The 12,754-nt window shown below is 45.6% G+C and overlaps 1 protein-coding gene across 1 annotated transcript in view; it reads right to left on the bottom strand.

Moving 5' to 3' along the window:
• The window catches only part of LOC8029167 (uridine-cytidine kinase 2-B), a 38,594-nt gene that overhangs the window by 18,153 nt on the left and 7,687 nt on the right, over nt 1-12,754 (bottom strand). The window contains exon 3 of the mRNA XM_002403463.3: nt 7,991-8,087. Coding sequence (XP_002403507.2) covers nt 7,991-8,087 — 97 coding nt within the window. The remainder of the gene's footprint in view (nt 1-7,990; nt 8,088-12,754) is intronic.

Genomic DNA, 12,754 nt, shown 5'->3' with positions numbered 1-12,754 from the left:
GTTTAACAGCAGCGCCAACCCATTCACTTTAAAAGCCGGCAATCAGCTGCTCGCCACAGCAAAGACCAAAATGCACAAAGCCGGCGATTCTACAGTCTTTATTAAAATGTTTGTCTCCTAAATATGCCGATAGATGGCGACCAATTACAGTACTCGTCTTTTGGTTAGTAGTTCTGACACCAAATGGTACTTCGTGTTCCTAGTTTTTACGTGCATTTAGGAGTGAAAAAAAATTCCGAGAACACCTAAGTACTTCTTATGAGTTGTAAATGCGAAAGCAATTATATCCAATTGTACGCTGCTAAGTGTTAAAGTGGACGATCACGTTTCGCTACTGCCGAAATCGCGGCTGCCGACAGTATAGATGCCTCAGGCACCACAAGGTTCCTCGGCGCCAAGAGGAGCGAGAAGGGGCAGCAGCGCTTCTCTGACAGGGAGTCCAGCGTTGCGCCTAGCAGACGGAGCGGAATTTCGCACTCCTCCTCACCCCCCCTCCCCCCCTCCCTCCCTCCCTCCCCCCAGTCCGGACACGCCTCACGCAGCAGTCGCTACCCCGTTCCTTTTGTTGGTGCATGGGCCGCAGCGCCAGAGGACAGGGCTTCTCTATGGGGTGGTGTTCCTTGGAACTATGATGCGTCGCGGCCATTTTAACTGCCGTGATTCAGTTGCTCGTTGTTTGCGGTCACAGACAATGCCAGCCACGCTCCACGGGACAGTTAGTGTACAGTGGCTTAAAGGGGGTGGTGTAACGAACGAAACCGGAGAAGCGGCACAGCACTGAAAGATGGCCGCGGGTGGAGCTGGCGCTTGCAGCACCGTCGTTCCGGCTATGGCTCCGGCTTGGCCGCTTGGTCAGCTTGGCTCCGGCCGATTCGCAGCTGTCGACTACACTGTCGTCTGCTAGATTCACATTTTTTATTCACCTTCAAACACAAATCATGTCACTGGAAGTTCACTGGAAACAAATAATTGTTTTTGATGTATTTATATTAGTTATGAAGCGTGTTAGGGTGCCTCTATCTGCTGGCCGATTGAGGCACCCAACGGAGCTGCGGGTCGAAGCGCCATCTACATCATCTTCCAAGGAGTGGCCGTTCCCGATGCATGGTGGAGGCTACGCGATAACCACACTACCCCCTTTAAGCCACTGTAGTTAGTGCTTCCGCATTAAAAGGAAGCTTGCAGAGGTTGTTTTTTAACAACTCACCCAAGCGGTGAAATCATTTATCTTTTGTTTGACAGAAAGAAAGGTGATGACGTTTGGTGATTCAGAAATCATCATGGACATTAGCAGCAGCGACAGTGACAGCATGAAAAAGGCGAGGTGTCCGAAACCGCAATTGATTCCTCGGCGGTGCCTGCACCATCAGTTTTTAATGCTCAACTGCAGTTCGCTTCTTTTCCAGTATACAGTAAACTCTCATTTGAGCTAACTTCAAGGGACCCAAGGAAATAGTTCACTTAACTGAGTGTTCACTAAACTGAATATATTCACTAGAATATGGAACAGCATAGGGCACAGCATACATTGAGTCAAAAGTGTGAAATGCAATTTATGGAGTCACGTACATCGATATATACAAAATGTATTGGCCTCGAGATCGACCTAGAGGTGGCGCTACGGTCGCGCTATCATCATCATCAAAGCGGGGATAGGAGAACGGCCGCCCCATAGGCTCTCCACGTTCGCGCGCTAGGCGGCCTAGATTCTTGCGTTTCTTTTGTCGCGTACTATCGGTGGGAAAACAATTCTAGCGGAAAAGGATGGGGTACTGTTCGTTGCTTCAGTGAAGATCGAATCGTGTTGCCAGCGTGCGTCCTAAATTCATATAATCGCTTCTGTAAGTGCGTCGTCTGCTCTAGGCAGACGTTGGAAAGCATGGATCACCACGACTGATGCCTGTCTCCGGCTGAACTGGAACATTTATGTTAAATATCTGTTTCTTTCAAAATGAATGTATCGGTTCATCAACGTGGGAATTAAAAAAAAAAACAGTAGATTCCAACCCAGATAACATAATACTGGTACTGTGGGCTGTGAAATCGCAGCTTCTATGATTTTTTTTTAACTTCTAGCTTTTGCAGTAATATAAATATTTACAATGAATATAAGTTAGCGCTGTACTGTGAATTACCATGCTATTGAGTTCCTCCTTCCTTTTACTGTGCCATAGTGTGGGCAAGTTTTTTGGAGTCTGAACAAATCTACTGCGTTGCGATGATGAAAGTGTGTCTCCTGTAGTTAAGATCTGCAAACTGCACGGTTGGCAGCACAACTGAAAAAAGCGAAACAAACTGTCCTAATATATCTGCCGTGACTGTAATAAACGAGTGTAACCGAGCAACGCAGCAATATTCCTGTTATTAAATGCTTTTCTCGGTAGTGTGGGTTCACGTGCTCCAATTTTTTCGGCGAGGGCCGCGGGTGTCAAGAGGCTAATACTATAAATTTCTGGCTATATATTTTTTATTCAAACACAGTAGACTCTGCAACCCCAACAAACGACGCGCACACGACACAAACAGCATCGGCCGCAGTGATACTCTTTTACTGATGAGGGCTAGCGACCTTCACGAGACTTTCCGATCACCCTCCGCCCTCATCTCACGTATATCGGGACTGGGCAGTCCATCGATTAACTTTCAGATTATTCAAGTAATGCTTTAATTGCAAGTTTTTTTTTTTTGCCGGTTAAAGCGAGTCTCGTGCTAGAGAAAGTCAAAAAGGAGTAAAAAAATTCCTGCTCTAATATTTTTGATGTCTTTATTTCTTTTGTGACACAGGCTTGCACGGTAAACCACTTCAACGTGCTTGTCATTTCACCGAGGGTGATTATACTGTTTAAATAATAACTTTAAAAATATTTCATTTTAAAAGGCTTCCCCTGTTCATAGTTATGTAGGACTCACAACGTGAAGTTTAGAATGGGAAGGCAATATGCCATTTATGACATAGTAAAACCAGTAAAAAAATGTGGTTTTAACGTCCTTCACGAAATATGACCGGCGAAAAATCAACATACGGATTTAGTGGTTGATTAGTCTATTAAAGGATAGCGATCAGTCGGGTTAATTTTCTAATCAAACCACAGACCCCCTCAACATTCAATGCTTTATGAAAGCCACGGTTTGTGTGAGATAACAAAATTATGTGGGACCAGCGATTGTATACAAACCAACACACTAAGATTATGGAAGCTTCCGACTTAATATTAATTGCTTTGCTGAATTGCTACGCATGGGAAACCATACAACACAACCTTTAGTAAGAAGAAACGGCAACAAAAACATAAAACATTAAATGAGGAATGTCAAGCTCGGCCTTAAACGGGCTTGCGTCGTCGAGATCCGTGCTTCTGAGTGTGCGCCCGTAGCAGACGACGCACGGCGGTATCCCCGCTTTCGCGCGTTTCCAATTTCGGCCGCACGGTGGCGACACGGTTCGATCTCGAGGCGAATAACAGTTGCATCGCTGCCTTTCTCATTTTGAAAACAAATATGTAATTTCCATTTGCACCGCTCTTAAAGGGTAACTGCAAAGAAAAAAAGTTATTTTCTTAAACAGCCTAATTTGGACAAGCATGTCTCAAAAAATAATTTTTACGCGAGAAAAAACATTTTTTTACTGCAATGACTGATTTTAGTTTGCGGTTATTTCGTTCGTTATACATCGCATGCCACAAAGTGGGTGTTCCGTGACGTTTAGCCCCGATTGGCTGCTATACTTCTCATTGGCTAAGAGTTTGATTGACAGCTTAGATCTTGGTTGTTAAACCTTTGTTCTATGTTGTAATTTCCTTTTGAGCGGCATATTTCTATGTTTAGAGAATAACCCATGTGATGAGAGTTATTACTCTCTACAAAAGGTTTACAAGACGGGCACTTCCGTTTGGATTTATGCCATAACAAACAAAATTTTTGCCATTCTTTCATGGCCGCCGAAGTCCCTGCTCCCGCTTGTCTCGCCTACCTCGACTAGTCGTTTCGCCGAAGTGATCAGTGTTTCATGCTGACCCAGGTGCTTGAGTGAGACTTCTTGAAGTGAAGTAGTGTGTGTTTAGCAGCTGTCGCAGGTGTTAATGATAGGAAGCGATGCGGGGTTTTGGCTCTCATAGTGCAGTCCTTTCGTTTTCCTCTTTGCTTGCTATAGTGTGCTTTTTTCTTTCTTTTTTTTTTTTTTTTGCTTGCGCGTGCAAATGCCGACTTTTTTGGAGATGTCAGCATCTGTAAAATGGCGCCATTGCTCTGTACACTGCTGCCAGATGAGTTATCGCGACAGCGAGCCTTCCAGCAGCCATATCGCCTTGAGAGGAATGCTATTTGGCTGGAGGCAATCAGGCGTTCCCGTAGCGACAAACATGTCCAGTCATGTTCTCTCATTTTGCTCCGGAGGCCTTCGAGATTCGCACTGGGTGCACCGAACGTCCGCGACTGAGACACAGTTGTTACGTAAAAAACCGGGCACAGCCAGGTTATTACATAACAGCTGTCCGCAGAAGCCTTCGGACGTCCGAATTCTGCGTTAGCTGACAGACTTTTTTTCTTGGCTTCCAACCCATCCTACGCAAAGTAGTTTGAATTCAATGTGTACTGTTATCGTAAATTTTGGCTTGTGATCTGTGCGGTGGACATAGCTGTTTACAACAGCAATATACACTGAGGAAAACCAATCGCGAGAATGGCGAGCCAGTTACAAGGGTTAGAAATTCAAACATTGGTCAAGCAGGCCGTCGAAAGGGCGGTTATTCCTGGACACAGACGAGGCATAGTAATTACGACTGTGGACACGCTGTCAACGATTCAAGAGGCTCGTGAATGGTCTCATTTCTCTAGGGAAAGTCCTAACAATAGCATGAAGCAGAATTCATTGAGGCGGTGCCGCATCCAGCGAAGTTCAAGGTACAAAGTGCAAGTGCCATCAGAGTGTGAGAAAATACAATCAATATTCACACTTTTGCAGCTTAAGCCGCTTTATATTTGCAAAGCTCTTCAGGTGCATTGCATTTGCATACTAGAGTGAAGCCCGGTTATATCACACTCGGGTATTTCGAATTATTGTTTATATCAAACGGTCCAAACATCGCCTTGAAAATCATATATAATACACAGGAGCGTTGTCTTTTTGCATACAACTCCCATGGCGGGGACACTCGATGTAGCGAACCAAGCCCGGCTGCACATTGCTTTTCCCAAGATCGGTGACAAGCACCATCGCTTGCGTTGCGTGGCTGGCAGACCGCCAAGCTAGCATACATGCGGGAAGACAAGCAGTGAAAGAGCAGTTGTAAAAAGGAGAGACAACAAAACCATAGAAAAAAAAAAGTGGAGGATGGCAAAAGCAAGGGGAAGGGCACGCACGCACACCTGTGCCTTTTCCCTGAACACTGCTGATGCTGCACGACTCCCTAGCCTTAAAATAAAACAAGCAAGAAAAAGGTCTTTGGCAAGCCGAGCGTACCGACAACGGTTATGCAATAGCACTTTCAATGCCTTTTCTTTGTTTACCCTTTTCTTTTGCCGTTATTGCTTTGCCCATTTTTCCTTTTAATGCAAAAGCATTGGAGGAGCTGTGCAACGATTTTAACGTTGAAAGAATTGGCATCTTCTGCTTTTGATATTGTTTACCTTGTCACAATGACAGAAAACACACCTCCTTTCATCGAAATGTTGTGATTCCGCCGCGTAATAGCAAGGCAAAACTTAGAATATTCCCTGACCTGCAGCTGCGAGCGGCGCCCATGAGAAACACGCGGCGTAATGTCAATGGGGAATCTTGTAGAAAGATAGCAAGCTGTGCGAATACCTACTCGATAAAAGGTAACTTTTCTATAAATCTTGTTTTTCCAACATGCATATAAATGCGTCAAAAACCTGGTATCATTGACAAAACTTTTATTATACGGAGTTTTAGTGGCGCCATCTATCCTAGGTCCACAAAACCGTCAGCTCTCTCTGCTACCGCGAACAGCCGCCAGAAGCCGGAGTGGGAGGTTGACAGGGCCGGACGGGTATGGCCGGACCCGGATAAGACTTTCCTCCTTTCACCATATTGTTCGCGCGGCGCCCGCCAGCACGTGGTCACACGGTCGTGAGAGGATGAGTTCTCGCTGCTCACTGATGGCTCTAAAGAGAGAACTTTTCCGGAACCCCGCGCCTACCCCATCAACGTCACTGCGCACGTGACCCAGAAGACGACGTACGAGTTGAGAGGCGGCAAAAACCTGGATCTTTTTCATTTTAGAGCGCAGCTCTTAGGGGCCCGTTTCCGGCTTGAGCGGCGTCGGCGTCGCCGTTGGCGTTGCCGTCGGCGTCGGCGTAACCGCGAGGTCACGTGACCCCCCCCCCCCCCCCCCGAGGTCACGTGACCCACCCAGGTCATGTGACACCCTTAGGTCACGTGACCCCCTGAAGTCACGCGACCCCCTTAGGTCACGTGACCCCCTTAGGTCACGTGACCCCCTGAGGTCACCTGACCCCTTGAGGTCACGTGACCCCCAGAAGTCACGTGACCGCCTTGAGGTCACGTGACCCCCTGAAGTCACGTGACTTCTGGGGATCACGTGACCCCCTAAGGTCATGTGACCCTTCAGGTCACGTGACCCCCAAAGGTCACGTGAGCCCCTGAGGTCACGTGACCCCATGAGGTCACGTGACCCCTTAGGTCATGTGACCTCAAGGAGTCACCTATCCCTCAGTACGCTTCCATCTTCCTCCTCAAAAGCTGCGCTCTAACCGGCGTTACAGGGAATTGTAAACGGCTTTCATTTTTTTTTAAATAAAAACCAGGATATCCAGACGACAAAATCTGTTTTCTGTAGTTCACTTCAGAAGTGTCAGGCATCAACTTCCACAATAATTTAAGCAAAGCCCTGAAATTGTTGCACAGCTCCTTTAACTGTTTCATGGAGCGAGCTGACGTCATCAGTTTGAAGCACGAAAACGGCACCTAGTTTCCATGATTCCATTAGAAGCAAAGTAAAGCTGATAGATTTCGCCTTCGGTTCCATTGGCTGGCATGCGTCGACGGGGCTCCCATTGGCTGCTGTGCTCGTCCGTTTCCATGACCACTCACCCCATAAAACTGCATGTCCATCAGCATGCCGTTAACACGGAGCATCCAAGGACAGCGTGCTTAGGGGAGCACACGTGCTGACCGGCGATGAAAAGTATGCAGCAGACAAAAAAGGGAGCAGACGAGCGGCTTGCATGCTTTCGCATTCACAACTCATAAGAAATGCTTAGGTGTACCTCAATCTTTTTTTTTGCCTTTCTTTTTTTGCTGCCTGAATTTAGTGAGCTTTCTTTTTCATTGCTTGCTTAACATTTTTCTATGGATCAAGAGATTTTTTTTAGGCGTCTCACTTTGCCGTTTTTTTTCTTCATCTTTTAAAGTTATTTTTGTGTTTTGTTGCTTATGCTGTCTAGAGGTCCCAGCAGGCGCAAGCGCCGTGGTGTTTGCAGTCCCCGCCAACTATGCTCTACTGAATTTAGCAGCTCTTGGATGCCCTGTTTGGTAAGCTCCCGTTTGACGCGACCTTCAGTATTAGCAGAGACGCGAGAAAATTTCAACTAGAGCTTAATTTAACATATTTTTGTATATTGAATTATTAATATATTGAATTATTTTATGAACCCTTTGAGGTTCAATATATCTGGGTTCGACTGCATTCAAGATCAATAAAAACAAGAATTATCTTCCACACAAAGCTTTGGCTCCACAGGTGGTACCAGTCAGAGAGAAATGGGGTGCAGGGAACTGCGCAGTCGAGGGCAACGACACAGCGGAAGTGAGGCGGTTAATGATCCGTTCCATAGTGCATGAAGTGGTGCCCTCCCTTATCGAAAACGAGTGGGAAGGAAGACCAATACTATGGCGTTGATGAAAGGGAGTCGGCTGGTCCCCGGAACTCCAAACGTCGCTCGTGATTATCTTGAACAGCAAAAATTGGCAGCCACGCTCCCAAGGAGGATGATCCCATCAAAAGCCCACCTCGAGTTGGTGATGAAGTCATAGACTGGAACCTGGACCACCTTCTCTTGCAGGATGTCTTTCAGGGTTGAGACCATAAGCTGGTCATCAAACGCACCTGGGAAACGAGAAACAAGGGCTGTGGTTCCCCACTTTCAAAGGACTCTAGGCATTTCCAGATCTCCTTTAACACAGTGTGTTATAGACCCTTCAAATAATCGCCTTGTGCGCGGTCTCACGTTTGTCCAGTGGGCTATAAAATGCATTCTCAGCATGCCAAGTATAGCAATGGAAGTGGCATTCAAACTTTCGTAGCAGGCTCTGTAGCAGGCAAAATGTTGGTTTGGGGCAGCCCCTGATGCTTTTGGAGCAACATCTGTTAGCATATCACTTGAAAATTAAAAAGTGACTGGTTCGTTAGATGAGTTTATATATGATATTGATAGAGAGTTCCTCTTTCATACTCGAGCATATAACTTATTACCTTTTGAGATAAGAATAGAGGGGGTGCGAAGGGAACAGACAGCTTTCTTTTTAAAAATAAGGGTCGGGTCAGAGCAAGTTCGATTAACAATAGGTGTTAAAAATGGTTGAGAAATTCGTCATAGCGCAACACTTCAGTTGGGATAAAGCCTCTCTCCCCTCCCAAGTTATACCACTCTGTGGTTTATTTAGCCTGAAAAGATAATTTCTTCAAAATGCCAACAAAAACCAGCCTATCCGCTAACACTTATATCAATAAAAATGCGGCCCCCAATTTTTGTGAACCTACCAAACCCAAGACTCTAATATGACAAACTGAAAAAATAACCACATACAAATATTATGAAAACGTATACTGCTCTATGGCAGCGTTGGAACCAGAATAAAGTCAAAGTTTGGTACTCTTTCGATCGACAGCTGCACGGGAGCTACCTCGACTACCGTATTTATTAAAAATAAAATAAACCACATTTTTTTCTTGTCTGTCTTGATGCACATATTAAGAACTAGAGATGAACGAGCTACAATCAAGACCGAAGAAGGTAGAACTGAAAGAGTACAGAGTATAATTTCCGAACCTACCGCGCTAACTTAGGTGCTCGCCCATGTCGGCCGCTACTCGTAGCATTCCGGTGCAAAGTGGCAAAGCTCGACGCGTGTACGTTGGTGAAGACACGGTACGGAGGCATGTGGCAGACACAATAATCAAGAATTCTCATCAGGACTGCAAGACCCTGGTTCTGTCTTATCACAGTAGCCACCATCATCCTATTTTGCAATGTTTTATCGAGATTGTTAGCTCCCGACATCGCTGACATTGTCTGTCCAGTTGAACCGCCAGTGCATCAACGGGCCAGTGCGGTTAACGAGCAATCTCAATACTTTGTTTTATCTTAATTTAGAGCGTATCCGACGCTATGAGCCAATGAGACCAACCGAACGGCGTCAATGTGCAACATCGTGGCATTCATCCATCTTTTTGTATATGTTCTTTCGACTAAACCAATGAAGGGCAGCGAGTGTCCATTGACTTGCACTTTTAGTATGTGTTTGTGGTTGCGTGTGTTCGAGCCTTTGTGATCTGACCTAAGATGTAACTATATAATGAGTAGAGACGCTGTGAAATATGTATTTGTACCATTTTGCTTTCCTCCTACTTTCCTAAATGGTAAAGAGTCAACCATAATCAAATTTTTATATTTTGCTCTTTTTAAGCCTATCTCAGCACAGGTGTGGCGCAATTCTTAACTTAACAAAAATAGTGCTTCGGCACAACATGTAGCAGACTTTCAATCATGGCGCAATTTGGCGCAGCACTTCCATCACTGCAGATACCTCCCTTCTGCAAAGTCATACACGATTGCAGACTGGTATGACGCTCATTCAGATCGAAACGGCGATCGAATTTAGAATTTAGAGCGCAGGGAGCAAAAGCATGAGCTTTTTCTCCCCGTGTTCCGAGATGAGGTGCATTAACGAACTCGGCCAGCGATTTCCCCACTTTTGATACATTTGAAATATATGCAAAGGATGTATCAAGCACCCACCCCAGCAAACTTCTGAACCCACCTAGCTAGCCAAGGTGCTTCTCCACATCAGCTGCTGCAAGCCGGTAAAGCTTTATACGTGCACGCCAGTGCGAAGTGGTGAAGCCCGAAGTGAGAGCGCCGTTGTGAAGCAGGCCCGACAAAAGCAGTGCAGCCTTTTTACCTCTTTTGTGACCGCGCCCATCGGCCATTGATCACCAGTGATCGATGGTTTCCCGACACCATCAAGAAATTAAAGCTAGTGCGGGGAATTATGTTCCCCAATCTCTTCGATAGCCAAAGAACTGCAGTTTCAGTTTCAACGTAGATTTAAGCTTTATCACAAGCAGGTGGGCTGTCAAAACTAGTCCTGGGAATGGTGGTTGCACTCGTCTAGCATGGCTAACTGCTTGCATCAGTCTTCGTAAGAAAGACAGCATTATTTACATAATTCAACTGTACTCCGGCATATTTTTAGATTTCAAGAGCTCTGGGGACACTTTAAATGATGATATAGCTGTCGCTTAATGGATGGTTGTTGGTAAGCATCACTATAATTTCCAATGCTGTCCCGAGCCGACGTGCATGTTTCATGTTCTCAACAAGGTGGACAAAAATGCTAAATTTGAAGGAACTGCAATCGAGGCTATGACAAAATCAAGGTAGAGCACAAAGAAAGCATTCTGCTTGGGATGCCAGGTGTTTGTATCTGTTTCACCAATATAAGCATTCCTTCATTGACAAGCAAATGTTATGGAGGCTAACTTTCTGATGAACCAAAAATAGACGTCAATTAGAGAGCACTATCTTTCAGAAGCAATAGCCGTGGGTTTATTTGTCGTTTAATTTGACACAGCTGTAGAAGTTTCTTCAATTATACGCCTTCAGCACATACTTTGTGTTTTCAAGAAATAAAATTTTTAAATCTATCTCCCACAATATATCAACTTCTGTTTCTTCCAAAAGAACAGCTAATTGGCCACATTTTGATGAGTCATTTTGCTCTATACGCAAATTAGTTAGGAAAACAAAAGCATCTGCACGGCTCCTTTGAAAATTGTTCATTTTCCCGTGGTCAGGAAAGAGTAAACCCTTCGTATACTAATTTTCTTTTCTTCACAAAATATACCAGAGACTCATTTGTATATCAAAAAGATGGTACTATGACTCATCATTGAAAATGGTAGATCACTCATCGCCTTCAAACAAAAGTTTCTGCATTTTTTCCTTAGCTAAGCTGAACCTCGATGTTGAGATCATGTGGCCATGTCACCTTTCCATGTGTCTGGAGACGTTAAATATGTTTTTAAAGCGGTAGCTGTTAGCTACCGCTTTAAAAACACAGAGAGTGACACGCAATCACTCTCTTTGCATCGTCGTGGCCCATCACACACCCTTGTATCTATAACCCCAGGGCAGTGACTAGTGGGTGCCTCGGTCGGTCCCTAGTCATCGCGGCTGGTGTCCAACAAGGGACAATTTGGGAAGGCCATGCCACCGAGCAGTTGGGCACGACTGCAGCGTCACAGTTCGGCAAACATTCGGACGTTCAAGTGTCAGATCGGGTTCAATGACTGTGGTCATCAGTCGTCCCAGGGTTCCGAAAATTGTGCATCAGATGGTGCTATTTGTCAAAGCAGATTTCATCGACCAGCAAGTATGGCAAGATGCTCCCCTTGTTGCTCTCTTTCGCTCTTGCCACCCCCCTCGCCACTACCTATTCAATGTTTTGGAAAGTTCCTCAGCGAGTCTACAAAACACAAAAAAGGTGTGGCACTGCAAAATGCTCACAGTTTCGCCCTCCCTCCCAGACATAGCCAGACCACGCAAAATTTGCTCCCTTTCCGAAGAGCAGGAATCGCAAGCACACCACACTGAGGAGAGTAGGTGGAGGGCCGTAGCGGCAAAAGAGAGAAAAGGGCGAACGACCTCAACTTTCGCGCACGAGAGGCAGCGCATAACCACCTTTCCCAAATCTCCTAAAGCACATCTCTTACAACTATTCTACTAAAAGCAAAGCTGCTAAAGCAAATATTCTAAAGCACATTTCTCGACAATGCAACAGCTGCCGCTCTCAATTGCAGCACACTCTGGATGATCCTTTGCAACCTTTCTTCCTGCAATAATGGAGCCCTCCTCGGTGACGATTGGAAACAAACAACAAGATAGCCTGAAGGGGGCGGAGCAAAAGTAGTTGCACAGCCATCTGCCTGAGAATGCAAAAAACAAGCTCCGAAACCAAATGATGAGCCAGACTCGTCTTGGGCTTTCTGGTCCGTTACAAAGGGTGAGTGACTCGTGATTAATAGTAACCAAGAAGTTAAAAATTAGAGGTTCCGTCGGACCCCTATACTGCTTTTATACCGTCCCGTCGGATCGAACGAAGCCCCACCCTACCACGTGCCCCTTCCACTTTACTGCACACAAACTCAACAAATGCCTGTCCCCATTTTTTTCGCGATTGTCTCCCAACTTTTGCGTGGATGCTTGCTCTGTATTTTGCGGTATAAATTAAATAGCGTAATACAGTAACTGATATTGTTGCGTGTGCATTGAGGGGCCTATGGAGATTTCTTGGCTCGACTGCGTTAAGGGCTGTCCGCACAGGATACGATTCGCTCCAACTTGTATTGTGCGCAACTTTTGCCAGACTGGAGTAGTGGATTTTGCCCTCTTTCCAGTCTGCTTGAAACTATTTTTGCCAGAAGAGAAAGCGACTGTCTACTTGCGTCCTTGGAAGAAGCTCATTATGTAGGACCCAGGACGCAGCCACTCC

Source organism: Ixodes scapularis, unplaced genomic scaffold (assembly GCF_016920785.2).
Source record: "Ixodes scapularis isolate PalLabHiFi unplaced genomic scaffold, ASM1692078v2 PGA_scaffold3__209_contigs__length_174095766, whole genome shotgun sequence".
In the NCBI taxonomy this organism is placed as follows: domain Eukaryota; kingdom Metazoa; phylum Arthropoda; class Arachnida; order Ixodida; family Ixodidae; genus Ixodes; species Ixodes scapularis.
Note: the sequence above shows the minus strand (reverse complement) of the source record. Positions and strands in the feature narration are given on the sequence as shown.